Source organism: Cervus elaphus, chromosome 12 (genome assembly GCF_910594005.1).
Source record: "Cervus elaphus chromosome 12, mCerEla1.1, whole genome shotgun sequence".
Taxonomy (NCBI): domain Eukaryota; kingdom Metazoa; phylum Chordata; class Mammalia; order Artiodactyla; family Cervidae; genus Cervus; species Cervus elaphus.
In genome coordinates, this window is record NC_057826.1 from 49,787,898 (window position 1) to 49,803,229 (window position 15,332).

The 15,332-nt window shown below is 34.9% G+C and overlaps 1 protein-coding gene and 1 non-coding gene across 11 annotated transcripts in view; one reads left to right on the forward strand and one right to left on the reverse strand.

Annotated features, from left to right (window-relative positions):
* RNF111 (ring finger protein 111) overlaps positions 1-14,865 on the forward strand; it is an 82,945-nt gene extending 68,080 nt beyond the window's left edge. For 5 of the 10 annotated variants that reach the window (XM_043919497.1, XM_043919501.1, XM_043919499.1 and 2 more), the window contains exons 8-14: positions 1,768-2,116; positions 3,480-3,632; positions 5,037-5,163; positions 8,884-8,976; positions 10,206-10,301; positions 11,323-11,450; positions 13,217-14,865. In XM_043919497.1, coding sequence (XP_043775432.1) covers positions 1,768-2,116; positions 3,480-3,632; positions 5,037-5,163; positions 8,884-8,976; positions 10,206-10,301; positions 11,323-11,450; positions 13,217-13,334 — 1,064 coding nt within the window. In that variant the 3' untranslated portion in view covers positions 13,335-14,865. The remainder of the gene's footprint in view (positions 1-1,767; positions 2,117-3,479; positions 3,633-5,036; positions 5,164-8,883; positions 8,977-10,205; positions 10,302-11,322; positions 11,451-13,216) is intronic. The other 5 variants (XM_043919506.1, XM_043919507.1, XM_043919504.1 and 2 more) reach the window with 3 other exon arrangements.
* LOC122706086 lies at positions 3,990-4,096 on the reverse strand. The gene has a single exon (XR_006344327.1). It is a non-coding gene; the product is annotated as a U6 spliceosomal RNA (small nuclear RNA).
* Positions 14,866-15,332: the final 467 nt, after the last annotated feature.

The window sequence follows — 15,332 nt, forward strand, 5'->3', positions numbered from 1 at the left end:
ATATAATTGATTCATGAATACAAAATTTTTTTCTGATTAGCATGTAAAATATGTGACAGTCAGGAACTCTCATGTACTGTTGATGGTAATTAATTATGGTAAACTTTTGGGAAAGGTGTTTTGTCAACTAGTATCTGAATTTAGATCAAATTGCCAGCATCCACTGGATCCTAGAAAAAGCAAGGGAATTCCAGAAAAACGTCTACTTCTGCTTCATTGACTACACTAAAGTGACTGTGTGGATCACAACAAACTGTGAAAAGTTCTTAAAGAGATGGGAATACCAGACCACCTTACCTGCCACCTGAGAAACCTGTATGTAGGTCAAGAAGCAACAGTTAGAACCTTACAGGGAACAACTGACTGGTTCACAATTGGGAAGGAGATACATCAAAGCTGTATATTGTCACCCTGCTTATTTAACTTATATGCAGAGTACATCATGCAAAATGCTGGGCTGGATGAAGCACAAGCTAGAATCAAGATTGCTGAGAGAAATATCGATAACCTCAGATATGCAGGTGATACCACCCTAATGGTAGAAAGCAAAGAGGAACTAAAGAGCCTCTTGATGGAGGTGAAGGAGGAGAGTGAAAAAGCTGGCTTGAAACTCAGCATTCAGAAAACTAAGATCATGGTATCTGGTCACATCACTTCATGGAAATAGGTGGGGGAAAAAATGGAAACAGTGACAGACTTTATTTCCTTGGGCTCCAAAGTTGCTGTGGATGGTGACTGCAGCCACGGAACTTAAAGCACCTGTAATAGTATAGCATAGTAATAGCTATGACAAACCTAGACAGCATATTAAAAAGCAGAGACATCACTTTGCCAACAAAGGTCAATATAATCAAAGCTGTTTTTTCCAGTAGTCATGTATGGATATGAGAGTTGAACCATAAAGAAGGTTGAGCACTGAAGAATTGATGCTTTTGAACTGTGATGTTGGAGAAGACTCTGACAGCCCCTTGAACAGCAAGGATATCAAACCAGTCAATCCTAAAGGAAATCAACCCTGAATATTATTGAAGAACTGATGCTGAAGCTAAAGCTCCAATATTTTGGCCACCTGATGCGAAGAGCCAACTCACTGAAAAAGACCCTGATGCTGGAAAAGATTGAGGGCAAGAGGAGAAGGGTGCAACAGAGGATGAAATGGTTGAATGGCATCATCGACTCAGTGGACATGAGTTTCAGCAAACTCTGGGAGATAGTGAAGGACAAGGAAGCCTAGCGTGCTGCAGTCCATAGAGTAACAAAGAGTCGGACATGATCAACAACAATAATCTGAATTTAAATTATTCTTTCAGACTCAGAACTGCTTATAGGAATTTATGCTATAGAAACTTTCTGTGAGTGGTGTGTATGAGTGTGTGCCTTTGTGTTCAGACACTCATGTACATGCATGTATGAAAGAGAGCACAAGAGGAATTATACACAGAGATGTTTATTGCAGCTTTGGTTTGCTTCCAGTTTTTATCAATGGCGATTTGATAATGGCTTCCAGTTTTTATCAATGGCGATCAATAAATTTAGGTGCCTTCCTGTAATGAAATGCTGTGAATGAAGTAAAGCTATATATATTGACTTGAGAAGATACCTATGATTACTCAAAGAAGAAAGCAGGTTGCCAAACAAGACTAAGCAGACTCAAGCATTGATAAAGAATTTATAAAATAAAAATACACTAATATGTTTGTAAAGTATAACACAAATGTATTATGGCAATATATGTTTAACCTTGTGGTGCTTGTGCTTTTCTTACAGATGCTTCTTTGACAAGACCACTTCATCATCAAACCTCTGCCTGCCCCCACTCTCATGGAAACCCTCCTCCTCAGACTCAGCCTCCGCCTCAAGTGGATTATGTTATTCCTCATCCTGTTCATGCTTTCCATTCTCAAATATCGTCTCATGCAACATCTCACCCCGTGGCACCCCCACCTCCAACTCACTTAGCCAGTACAGCTGCACCAATCCCTCAGCATCTTCCTCCCACACACCAGCCAATTTCACATCATATTCCAGCCACAGCACCTCCAGCACAAAGACTGCATCCTCATGAAATGATGCAGAGGATGGAAGTTCAAAGAAGGAGAATGATGCAGCATCCAACGTATGTTTTATGTTTTTAAAAAGATAATCACCCTTTATTCTTTTTTTCCATTGGTTTTTAAGACTGTAAAGTCTTCAGAAGTGATATAGCTATATTTAATCCTCAGTTCACTAGGAAATTAATTTTTTACTAACCAGAAGGTCTTATCCTGAGTTGTAGGTGCCGACATAAAAATTTTATATCAGGTTATTTCATGTGAAAAGACTATAAAAACAAAAAGAACTTTATGTTTTCTTTGGAAAACTCAGGACCTGATGTTCTAATTTGGGGCAGTGTACTTTGTTGGTCTTATTCTGCCTGCCTATTAAAGTTATGCAGGAAAATGGCTACACTGGTTCATCTATATATTGTCTGTAGCTTCTTTTACACTACAAAAACCACAAGTTGAGTAGTTACAACAGAAACCATGTGACCTAGAGAGCAAGCAATATTAAGTATTCGGCCCTTACAGAATGTTTGCAGATTCTTGATTTAATCAATGATCTGGCACTTGTGTAACTTCTTTCTTTAGTTATATAATTTAAGGTTATATTTAGAATCTGTGACTATTTCTGTCATTTTAATATAGTGACCCTTTATATAGAAAGTTGCTAATTAATATTTCTATCTTCCAGTATCTAGAAAATTGCTTGTTCTGAATCATTAAGGTTAAACATGAAAAATCTGTATATGTGTTTGAAACTAGTAGAAAATAAGAATTAGACTATAGAAATGAATCCCTAGAAATGTTTTTGCTCAAGTGCCATTTGTTTAGAACTTTGTGACCATTTGTATTTGTAAATTTGACAGACTTTAGAAAGAGAAAATACAGTAAGCTGGACTGATGAATAAAGAGTGTGAATAGAAGTAATACCAGTTTCCCAGATGTGTTGACATGTATTTGCATGTGTTTGAAGAAAATACACAGGTTAAATTTTTTTCCTTAGAAGTTTTTTTTTCTCTTAGAAATTTTATCCATTAAAATGGATGAATATTATTACAGCAAAAAGATGAAGCAAGACAGTTTCCATTTCTTAAAACAACTTCCTTGTGTCCGTAGCATATGCTGGAGTATTAATTTTTAAAATTTTATTTTCATTTAGTTCCTGTTATCCTTTTTAAAATATCTGCTATATAAAGATTATAAAGATACTGTTTTTTCCCTTGGATGATATTTGGATTGGAGACATTGAAATAAATGAGTAGTGAGAATTTGTGGGGCTATGGTTTCTTGATTTATTGCTAATCATTAGGTTATTTTATATTGCATTTTTATAATTTATTACAGAGTTAATTTCAAGGCTAATCTATAGATGTTTATAATATTAATACTAGATTGTTTCTTTCTACATTAAGAAATAACCAATTATTCAATTATTTCCAGTGGTCTTTTTGTGTTCTGTGTTTCCAGGCGGGCACATGAACGCCCCCCACCCCATCCACATAGGATGCACCCAAATTATGGTCACGGGCATCATATTCATGTGCCTCAGACTATGTCCTCACATCCTCGACAGGCTCCGGAGAGATCTGCCTGGTCAGTATCTTGTTTATTTCAGAGCTGTGATCAGTTTCTTGTGGTAGAAAAGGTTGGAAGAGATACTTTGTAGGGTAAGGGTAACGTGGGGACTTACCTGGTGGTCCAGTGGCTGAGACTGGACTTCCAATGCAGGGAGTCTGGGTTCAATCCCTGGTCAAGGAACTAGATCTCACATACTACAATTAAGAGTTCGCATTCTGCAAGTAAATATCCCACATGTCACAACAAGATTGAAGATCCTGAGTGTTACAAGTAAGACCTAGCACTGCAAATAGCTAGATATACAAAATTTTTTTTTTTTTTTTTTTTTTTTTTTTTGTGTACACATTTAGTTTTATTGTAACAAAGCAACTTAAAAATATGGAACGCTTCACGAATTTGCGTGTCATCCTTGCGCAGGGGCCATGCTAATCTTCTCTGTATCGTTCCAATTTTAGTATATGTGCTGCCGAAGCGAGCACACAAAATTTTTTTTAAGGATAATACAGAGAAACTGAATTCCAGTTTAGCTGTGACTCACTGTCTCTGGGTGAGTCATAAGAGACTTGGGGAGGAAAGAGTTGCAGCTTGAGTTGTAGGGCAGGGAACCCTGTCAAACTGGAGTAGAGCTTTTTTGTTGTTGTTGTTTCTCAGAGATCTACCATCAAAGTAAAACCCCTAAATTTTTCATAACTTCTTTATCCAGCACCCCCACCTTTTTACTCATGTTTGCTGTACCTCCCTTAACCCCTGCTATTGACAAGGGAAATCAAGCCTGGATCCTCCAGGCTTGAGTTGTTTCCTAGAGAAATGGAGGCAAATTTGCTTTAATTTTCTTTCTGAATCTGTTGTCTGTAGGTAGTTATTGAGATCTTGATCCACAATCACTTTTCAGACAAAATATAAAATGAGAATAAATAATTGAAGATTTGATATTTACCAGTTTTACTTTCTAAAATTTTGTTTACCCTTGCTTTATAAGGTATAGAAGTGTTTACTCTTCGAATTATCCTTGATGCCAACAATCCAGAGGCACTATCCAACAAACAAAAGACCTGGGAGCAACATTCATATAAACCAAAAAAGTAAACTCAATTGTATTTGCTTCTCATGAAAAATCAGACTTTTAGATTGGAAGGAAACTTAGGGACACTCATTGTATGTCCTTCCTTTGTAAGGATAGAAGTACCTGGATACAAATGCCTTGCTCCTCATGGTCACAAAATTGAACCTTTGAATTTTAGTTTCTAAAATGAACTTGAAATTATTAGTTATATCTTTGGGGCTAACTTATCTTTTTTTCTCAGCTAAGTAAGATAAGAATCTTCAGGTGACATTAAAAAATGTAAACATACTCCTGCATTTCTATTGATAATAGACACTGTAAGGATGTCTAACATTTAAACTGTTCTCTTTTGTCAGGGAACTGGGAATTGAAGCTGGAGTAACTGCAGCTACTTACACACCTGGAGCGTTGCATCCTCACTTGGCCCATTACCATGCACCACCTCGGCTTCATCACTTGCAGTTAGGAGCTCTACCTTTAATGGTAAAATAGGAAGATTTCAAAATTCTAACATAGTTGCCTTCAAAAACTGTTCTTCCTTTTCTAAATTATTTTTTGGAAATATTTTTAATGTATTAGTTGTTAATAGGTGTTTCAGTAGAGGATTAGAATTATTATTATTAGATTGAAATTGTGCTATAAGAAGATATTAGATGCAGTAAAATATGTGTTTGTATTTGCAGTGTTACATATACTCTTCTTGATGTAAAAAATGACATTTTTTTCCTTTTATATCGACATGACAATCTTTATCCACTTTTAGTGGGACATGTGCTTTATCATCATAAATGCTAATGGGTCTGTTCTAATGCATTCATACTTTATTTTCTGATCAGTAGAAAAACTGTACTAATTGTAACTGATTTGAACATATTCAGATTTTGTTGACACCAGTTTGAGTTCTAAAGAGCAAATTCAGCAAAAATTGAGTTTGCTTTTCACATAATACATATTGCATAGTACAGAGAAGTGAGTAGTTTTGTAGGGGTAGAAGTATTACAGAGAAGGTTTCCAAGACACTTTACTATACATGCAACTTTTAAGCAAGCTTTGGAATAGAGAATGGTGCTCTTAAAGTGGCTACATCATGTAAAGAGCTTTCAGATAGCATAAGCCAGGAAAATCCTAGTTGCTGTTTCTAGATCTTAGGGGTGAGGGTCACTCAGCAATGAAATACATGCCCTGCCAGGAAACTAGAAATTAGACTCCATTGAAAGAGGGATGTCTTGATCATGTTTATGTTGTGGAATGATTTAATCAGATTGTACCTAAATAGACCATCTCTTCAGTTGTGTGGAAAATAGGTTTCATGGTGGAAGGAAGGACACATTATAGTAGAAGAGATGAAAGTTGATGAATGCTTGAACAAGGGCAGTGGCAGTTGACCTAAAAATGATGGACTCTGTTTGAGTAATATTTAAGATGATTCCCAGATATCTAGCTTTGGTTGTTAGGTGTATGGCGCTGCCGTTCACTAGTTTGGAGAATATTAGATGAGGATTTAGGGAAGGGGTTAGGTGAGTTAGATTTTGGACATATTGAATCTGAGATACATGTGTGTCAGGGTGGACTGTCCAGTAGGAAGTTGGGTTTATGGTCTGAATCTCCAAAGAATAAACTGGTCTTTGAGTTAAAGATAGGTTGTGATCTGTCAATATAAAATATTACATGTGTCACTTGTCTGTCATATTACATGAATCCATGGAAGAGGATTAGATTTCTAAGAAAAATGTGCAGACTGATGAGAGATTGAAAGAACCTTGGCAAATAATAATACTGTATTTAAATGATAATACTGTATTTCAGGGCCTCCTGGGTGGCTCAGTGGTGCGAGGAACCTGGCGGGCTACAGTCCATGTGGTCACAAAAGAGTCAGACACAGCTTAGCAACTAAACAACAACAACAACTGTGCTTCAAACAAATAATTCCAAGAATTGGCTAGGGTAGTTGAGGAGAAACAAAGTTAGAATAATGTCAAAATAACATGGTCAGTAGTGTTTCATCACAAAAAAGTAAAGTTTGAAAAATGTTGAATGCATTTGGCATTAGAGTGGTTTTTGGCAGCTTTTGTCGAAGTGATTTCAGTAATGATGAGGGATGGAGGTTGGGGTGCCTCTTAGATCACAGTAAGGTAGGGAAAGTTAAAATATGTGGGAACTGAATATAAACTACTTGCCTAATAAACTTGGCTGTGAAGGGAAAGTGGGAAATAGCATTGGCATTTGGTCCAGGATTGATTATTGCTTGATGGCTCAGATGGTAAAGAATCTGCCTGCAATGCAGGAGACCTAGGTTTGATCCCTGGGTAGGTACAATCCCCTAGAGAAAGGAATGGCTACCCACTCCAGTATTTTTGCCTGAAGAGTTCCGTGAATAGAGGAGCCTGGAGGGCTCTAGTCCATGGGGTGGCAAAGAGTCGGACACGACTAAGTGACTAACAGTCTCTCACTATTAGGATTAGAGAACCTGGGTTTGGAGAAACATGAAGGTAATTTTAGGTTTAAGACAAAACAGGGTAACATTAGGGAGGACTTGTTTTGACGATATCCAGGAAAAGGGTGGGTAGCAGTTAGGGATGGTCCAGGTTGGGGAAACAAGAGAAGAGGGGAGCAAATGATAGAGCTTACCTTTGGGTAAGAGAAAGAGGAAGCTTATCCCTAAAAGTTAGAGAAAGAAGGCTATGGAGGGTTACAGGAGAAGTGCAGCTTTAAGTAATTTGGAAGGCAGAAGTTCCTTTCTGATTTTTTCATTTCTCTTGGAGATGTGTAGGAAGATATGTTATCTGCTTAGAGCTGGATACTATTGATCTTGATTATAAGGAAAGTTGCAGATACTTAAATAATAGGCTACTTAAAGCGTAGAAATTATTGCTTATTTTAAATTCTTTTCCATGTGTGAACTGTCTTTTAAAGTTGTAAAACATGCTAGAAGTGTATTATGATTTAGTGGAAGCCAAATAAGTATGGAGATTTGTTTATAAAAATGCAAGAATGGTCTCAGAATATCCCCTTCCTAACACTACGGTCAGCTCTTGTTATTCATGGTAGTTAATGTACTATAGAGTTATTGTGAAGTGAACCATTATTGAACCATTATTCCCAGGGTGAATATAGCCCTAGGTTATTGCAAGCCTCCAGTCCCAACAACCAATGCATAACCTTGTTTTAATGTATTTTTCTGTTTAGAGACAACTTATTTGATATATACTGTTGATTCATTGACATTGAGCATATGGCCAAGCTCATGACACCATAATTCATGCCTGAACGAAGCTTATGTGCACATATTTTCTCCATAAGGCACATCACAGCCTTCTTGCACTTAGGAACCCTAGCTAACAATTAAGCATTATGTTTGGGGATCAGTTTAAACAACAAAATGACCTATAAAAAGTACAAAAATGTGAAAAACATTGCACTTAATACATTGCAAAAAAGACACTTGTTTATAAAGTGTAAGAACTGAAACGAATGGGCAGGGTCTTGTTCTTCCTCAACTGGGAGAACGTATTGGGCAGCTCAGATTTTTTTGCTGCTCTGTGCAGGTCTGTGAATGACTTGTGAGAGCACAGCTATTTATTTTGGAGTTACAAACAAATTCTGTCAAGTAGGTGAGCTCACAAATAAGATTGTGAAGACTGACCTTAGCTAACAAAAAATTAAAAACTGTTAAAACTTCACTAATAGAACCAAACCAAAAGAGCAGCCAAAGGTACCTTTGGCTATTTGGGGGTTAGAGAAAGGGAAATAAAACTTTTATCCTGAAATTAAGTTTTGTTAGAAAACTTTATGCATTTCTGTTTCTTAATACTGTACAATAAAGCTCTCTGAAATTGACCAGATCTTATAAAAATTTTACTCTTTGTATGTTTAGGCTACTAAGAACATCATTCTTAAGTTTGAGTATTCTCTACTTAGGATTCTTTGTGCAAAATAAATCAAGTAGAAGAGAATCTGTTATCTCATGGAACTGCTGTTTCTATTTTTTTCCTTCTGATGATAATTTAAAAGTTATTATAAACGAGATCATTTTTGAAGAGGAACCTGTTAACGGAATGCCTTTTTTGGAGTTATGTATTCTTCCTGAAGTTGATTTTTTTGAGAAGCTAGATGGAGAAAATTGAGTATCTGAATTATTCGATGGTAGCAGTAAAACTTGAGCCTGTTCTTAATTCATTTAGCTTACCTGTTCTCTTCAAATAGGTTCCTGACATGGCAGGCTATCCTCACATTCGTTACATTTCATCAGGCTTGGATGGAACATCATTCAGAGGTCCTTTCAGGGGCAATTTTGAGGTATGTAATAGCATTAATGATATTTGCCACAGTATCTGTAATGCAAAAAGAGAGTATATGTAATATTAATAGTTATAACTATAGCATTGCTGCAGTGACTGGGGATCAAAAGGCAGTAACACATCTATATTGCTTCTAAGGATTGTTATAGAAAGATTTATAAGTAATATTAATCAGCATCAGAAATTACCCGAATATTGAAGAAGAGTAATTGAAAATATCTAATAATAGAAGAATGTAGAAATTTATTAAATAAATATAAATATCAGATAAAGAACCATACTGTTAAATGTGCAAGAAAAACCTTAATGCTTTTTTTTTTTTTTTTTTTAAATAAATGCAGTACGTGGAACTGTGCTCAATGTTTGTGGCAGCTTGGATGGGAGGGGAGTTTGAGGGAGAATGGATACGTGTATGTGTTGCCAAGTCCCTTTGCTGTTCACTAGAAACTATCACAACATTGTTAATTGGCTCTACCCCAATACAAAATAAGAAGTTAAGAAAATTTTTAAATGCACTAGACTTATATGCTTTACTGAACCCGTGTGATGCTTGTAATACATTAGAATTTAGTGATAACATTTTTTGTATAAATTTACTCTTTGCAATATATCTGGGAAATAAGTACTATAAGTTTTTTGACTAGTACATTGTTTTTGATAGTTCTGATATTCTCCTGGGTGGATGAATATAATTTAACCATTCTTCTAGAAAAACATTTAGGTTTTTAAAATATTTTTCTACTATAATCAATGCCTAATGCTTTTTGACTAAGCTTAGTTTTTAGAGAAGCTTTGCTATAGAAAAAGAAACCTAAGTAATTCAGTTTTTTGCTAAATATCTGAATTTTCTGGAAGAACAGATCATTTAAATATGATTAATGTTTTGTTTCTTCATGTCAGTTTGGAAGTTGGAGTCAAGAACTATTGTTTGACTTGTTTCCCTATTTTACTGCAGTGACTTCATCTTCTAGATGCATACATGCTTACTGACTTATATAGGATCATGTGGTAATACGTTGCTCTAGTCTACAAAGATAACTTTGCCATACCACTTCAGTTAGCTGAGAAATAATTACAGACAGCCATTTGCCTTACCATATATGGGTTTTTGAATACTCTATTTACATTGCATGTTTATAAATATGGTACTTTATTGCTTTTACAATACTGACTGTGCTGTTCAAGGAATAATCATACTGGCTTTTAATACTAGTTATTCTTCTTCAGGAACTTATTCATTTAGAAGAAAGATTAGGAAATGTTAATCGTGGAGCATCCCAGGGGACAATTGAAAGATGTACATATCCACATAAATACAAAAAGGTAAGCATTTATTCTATGAAACATTTACATTATTGTTGAAATACATAACATTTAATATCATGGACTGTTTTCAAGTTTGTGGAGTCTATCAACTATATTTTTTTATTATTAAAACAATATATTGCATATGGTTAAAAAATCTAAAACTGTAAATTGAAGTATGTTACTCTAATGATCCTAGTTTTCCTTCCCAGAAGAAAAATCATGCTTAAAATTTTCTTAGGTAATCTTCCACGCATTTTTAATAATGTGCATATGTATATATTTTTTCTTCCACTTTTAAAAATAACTCAAAGGGGATAATATACATACAGTTTTTGTCCATTTTCTTTTTATCCTATATCAGCACCTACAGATGACCCGCATTCTTATTAATAGCTCACACAGAACTCCATCCTATAGTGGTACCATAATTTAGCTAGTCAGTTGTTTGGATAGGAACTTAATTGACCTACATTTCTTATATTCTACCCTTATATTCCTTATGTAGTGTTACATCTAGAAGATGTGGAGTAGGCATGTTAAATAAATTTCTTTCAACAAACTGTTATATACTATAGAGACTAATGAAGTGTGAAAATGACTGTTTATTGTATTTTTCACTCTTTTCCTAAGAGTATTAATGGGGTATTACCATTAAATGTAAGTCCTCTCAACTGTTTAAGCTAAATACTGTAACTGACGTTCATTTTTGAACATTATCTGAAACATTTATTAATGAAACGAAGTTTATCTGGCTGTGCCTCATGATGGGACAAAATAGTATATATGATCCTGATTGTGGGTTAGAAATGATAGATTTCAGACTAATGAATTTCTGTTACTTTTAATTTTGATGCTGATTATTTAAGGGTCTTAAGAGAACACTTCGTTGATAATAGTCACTTAATTCATCCTTTAATTCATGGCAGTTTTATCTGGGAAATATATTGTGGGTGAATGTATGGTTTTGTTTTGTTTTGTTTTTAAAATAAACACAAACTTTACTCAGTTGTTCAATAATGTCATCTCTACTAACAAGGTAACAACTGATTGGTTCTCACAGAGGAAACTGCACTGCAAACAAGATGGGGAAGAAGGGACTGAGGAAGACACAGAGGAAAAATGTACTATCTGTTTGTCTATTTTAGAGGAAGGTGAAGATGTGAGGTAACTAAACACTAATTATCTAAAATTCGTTGTCAAAACTGTACAAGAGATTTTATTTGAGGGGATTCTCTTGTCGCCCAGTAGTTAGAACTCTACACTTTGATCTACTGAGGGTGCTGATTCAGTCCTTGGTCGGGGAACTAATCTCCCACAGACCTGCAACACAGCCAAAAAAAGAGGAATTTTATTATAAAGCAGACCAGAAACCAAATAAAGATTACTCCTAGCGTACCCTGTTACCAGTCTCTGATATGTAGAATTGCCTTGTAATGTGAATTAAACAGTAAAAAAGATTAAGTTTCTGTATTAACATCAAAGAGAAATATACTACCTGTTTTAGGGCCACACCAAGACTTGGCCAGGGAGATTTTGTGGTCAGTATTGTCTTACCTGAATCTTGCAGGACAGAGAACTTGAGAGGTGAGAGACTTTGGAGGCCAAAACATGTATATTAATGTTTCTCCAAAGCTTAAAGAGAGGGATCCAGATTAGCTCCATGCAGTTTGTTTTACATCATCTTTTATAAAGTGATCTTGTCCTAAAATTTCCTCTCAATTTGTAGACTGTTTTCTTCTTGCAACTATGTGATTTAGAAAATATTATTATGCTAACCAAATATTTTAGACTTTCCTTTTTATAATCTGTTAAGTAACTGTTTCATTCCTATTGTTTTTTCTAATGTAACATAATCCCATATGAAGCAAGTTCTATAACATATATAACACCTGTATCATATTTCTTCAGTTGACTAAGAGAGAGAGAAAAGTTATAAACTTTTATTGTCTACTATATCACATAGAAGGTTGTTTGAAGCTGTTTGAGGGTTTGAAGCTGTTTGAAGGTTCTTTGACTTATTTCCAATGAAGATTTATAAATATAGATAACTGTTTTTTACAGTATTGACAATACTGTGCAGGGAGAAATTAGAACACCTCTTTTTAGCTATTTTTACAAAATATGAATTCTGAAATGTATGACAACTCAACAGTGGTGGAAGTTGAAATTGACACTTAAGTCAGTAACCTTTACTCTACTGTTAGATTTAACATTAGCATGTTAGTGCATGGAAGCTTTATTTCTCTATTTCTAATTGATAGTGTAGTGTACTAAAGCATACATATCTGTTTAATCTGCTTTTAAAAGAGTAGCATAGTATGATATAACATGAAAACGATCTCATGAAACAGTATTATTAACCTTTAATCAATCATGTACTTTAATGTGTTAAAGAGATCCTCTAGACAGAAAATAATATTGCATATTAAGACATTCCTTAATTAGTATGATATGGCTGCTGTATGTCTATATAATTCTTTCAAGAGAGAATTAAGTGAGAATTTTTTTGCAAGTGCTTCATAAATACAGTGATTTGATATTAAAAATATATTTACAGTATTATGTTGTGGGGAACATATTGCCAACTCCAATACATTGGCAGCTCATGTATAGAAACAAAGCTGGAATAATTGTTACTATAGTTGTTGTTCTTAAAATTCTTGAGATTTTATATAATTTGATTCTTTAGCTGTGATATTTAATTATCTTGGTCATTAATACATTACATTGCCCAAAGTATTAATTTAATGTAGGTATATAATCTTGAGTAGGGAGGGTTTTGGGGGTTTTTTGTTTCTTTTTTTTAACAGAAGAGAAAATGTTTAGTAACTTCAGAACATTACTGAAGTATTGTAGGTATCATTTGTTTAAATGCCACTGCACTTGTCTTAAAATTAACTTTTGCTTTTTGTTTTGTTTGCTTATGATAGACGCCTTCCCTGTATGCACCTTTTCCACCAAGTGTGTGTTGACCAGTGGTTGATCACCAATAAGAAGTGCCCCATTTGCAGAGTGGACATTGAGGCCCAGCTGCCAAGTGAAAGTTGACACCATGTTTCAGAACTCTTACCCTCCCTCTCATTCCCACCTTCCTGGTACTGCATCAACCAAAGATGGCATGACTTACCTGCGCAGATTCGGAAGCCTTGAACTTAAGAGTGCTGGCTCTGCTACATGGTACAACTAATGCTAGACCTACAGTTTATGTATACAGTTGATTTTGATGTATTTATAAAAGCTTTTTTTTTCTAGATTTGACATTTTTCCTGTATCATTTTCCTGTATTTTTGCATGGTTCCTTGTATTGCATTTCTTTGCACATATTATGGGCTTGTGACCCTAAACTTGCAGGCAAGATTAGCTGCTTTAGTAAGTAGAATTTTGTGGTCTTTTTGTTTTTTACATAGTACCAGGTCTTGAGAATTATGAATTTTTTTTATCCATTACTAACGTTTAATTTAATCAATCATGTACTTTAGTTTAATGTATAAAGATCCTCTAGAAGATGATAATATTGTGTATTAAGACATTCCTTAATTAGGACAGAACGGCTGCTGTGTATTTACCATATGGAGTTCTGAGTTCAACACCACCCTCGGTACCGGGGACAGAATACAACCATTTCAACCAGATGCAGGTGGTACTCACATCACCAGAGCGATCAATAGAATTCTTCTTGGTGTATCCTTTTCCTTTTAGCACAATACAGATAGAGTTGAATATTAATACCATACATTTAGACTGCTGTTCCTATTGTATTTATCTTTTTCCTACATCGTTTAGAACTTTATTTCCCAGATTCAATTTTTGCTGCTGTGAAACAGCTCTGATGAACACTAAATATTAACTTCAATTAGCTGGATTGTATATACTTGCAGATTTAACAAAATTTTAGGGAAATTGAAGACATGTAGAATTTCATTCAGTCTTCTGCTAAGCACGCATAGTAAAGATATCTGCTTACATTGATTTTTGTAAACACATTTAGTCAGGATTTAGAATTGCAGTCATCGGCAGGTATCTGTGCATTCCTAGATCTTCTAAAGGTCCCAGAATCACTTTTAAAGGGATTTTTATTAGTTTAAAGATAAATAAAGTCAGCTGAATCTACATGTCTCTTGTTTTATTTCTCTTTAAGCTTGAAAACAGTAAATCTGCAGATACTGTGAGGCACAAATTATACTGTCAACCTACTGTTGCTCTGGTTTTAGACTCCCACTTCATACATTACCAAGAGTCGATCACTGATTTAAAAATTTTAATTTCTATAGTTAAGATTTACTGCATAATATAGAATATTAAAGTTAAGTTAATGTACTAACATTTCTCTTTTGGAGAAAGTTTTAATCCACTTCAGGATGCATATTATCAAGATACTTTCATATACAGGATAGCCTAATTTTATTTGTCTAAATATGCTTAATATGCCCCAGATTGCAAATGCATCAGTCAGTAACATCACTGTCTGTATGTGGAAGACATGTTCCCATGGATCATATGTGAAGATGTCAATAAGCTTGCATTAAGCCACCTGCTTTGTAAGTGGATTGATTAATAAATAACTTATATTTCTATTGTCTTTGTGTTTCATAATTCATTTTTATAAAACTGCCTACATTGAACATTATGGGATTCAAAAACAGTGATCTCACTCAGGTTGACATTTGCCTAATTTTGTTTGTATTCATTCAGTTATGGGTATTTGCCCTTTTTATGTGTTAGTAAATGTTACACTGAGTAATTGTCAGTATCAACATGCTTAAGCATAGTATGTGTTAGAGATCAAGGGTGGATTATGGTTAAGAAAATTGGATATAAAATAACACAATTAATAAGAATACTAGCAGCAGTTGTAGAAGGGTTGTGGGAGGGGTGGCAGAATGAGAGAGAGAAAGAGAGACTTTGCCATCTTACTGAGGAGAAGAGCTAGTAGCCTGTATTCTGGTAGCCTAGATGTAGGACTTTAGCACTGGAAAAGCCATGGTCCAGGCCAAGGGATAAGATGGGGAGAATTCTATACAACGGAGTCCTCTTGATGCTCCCCAA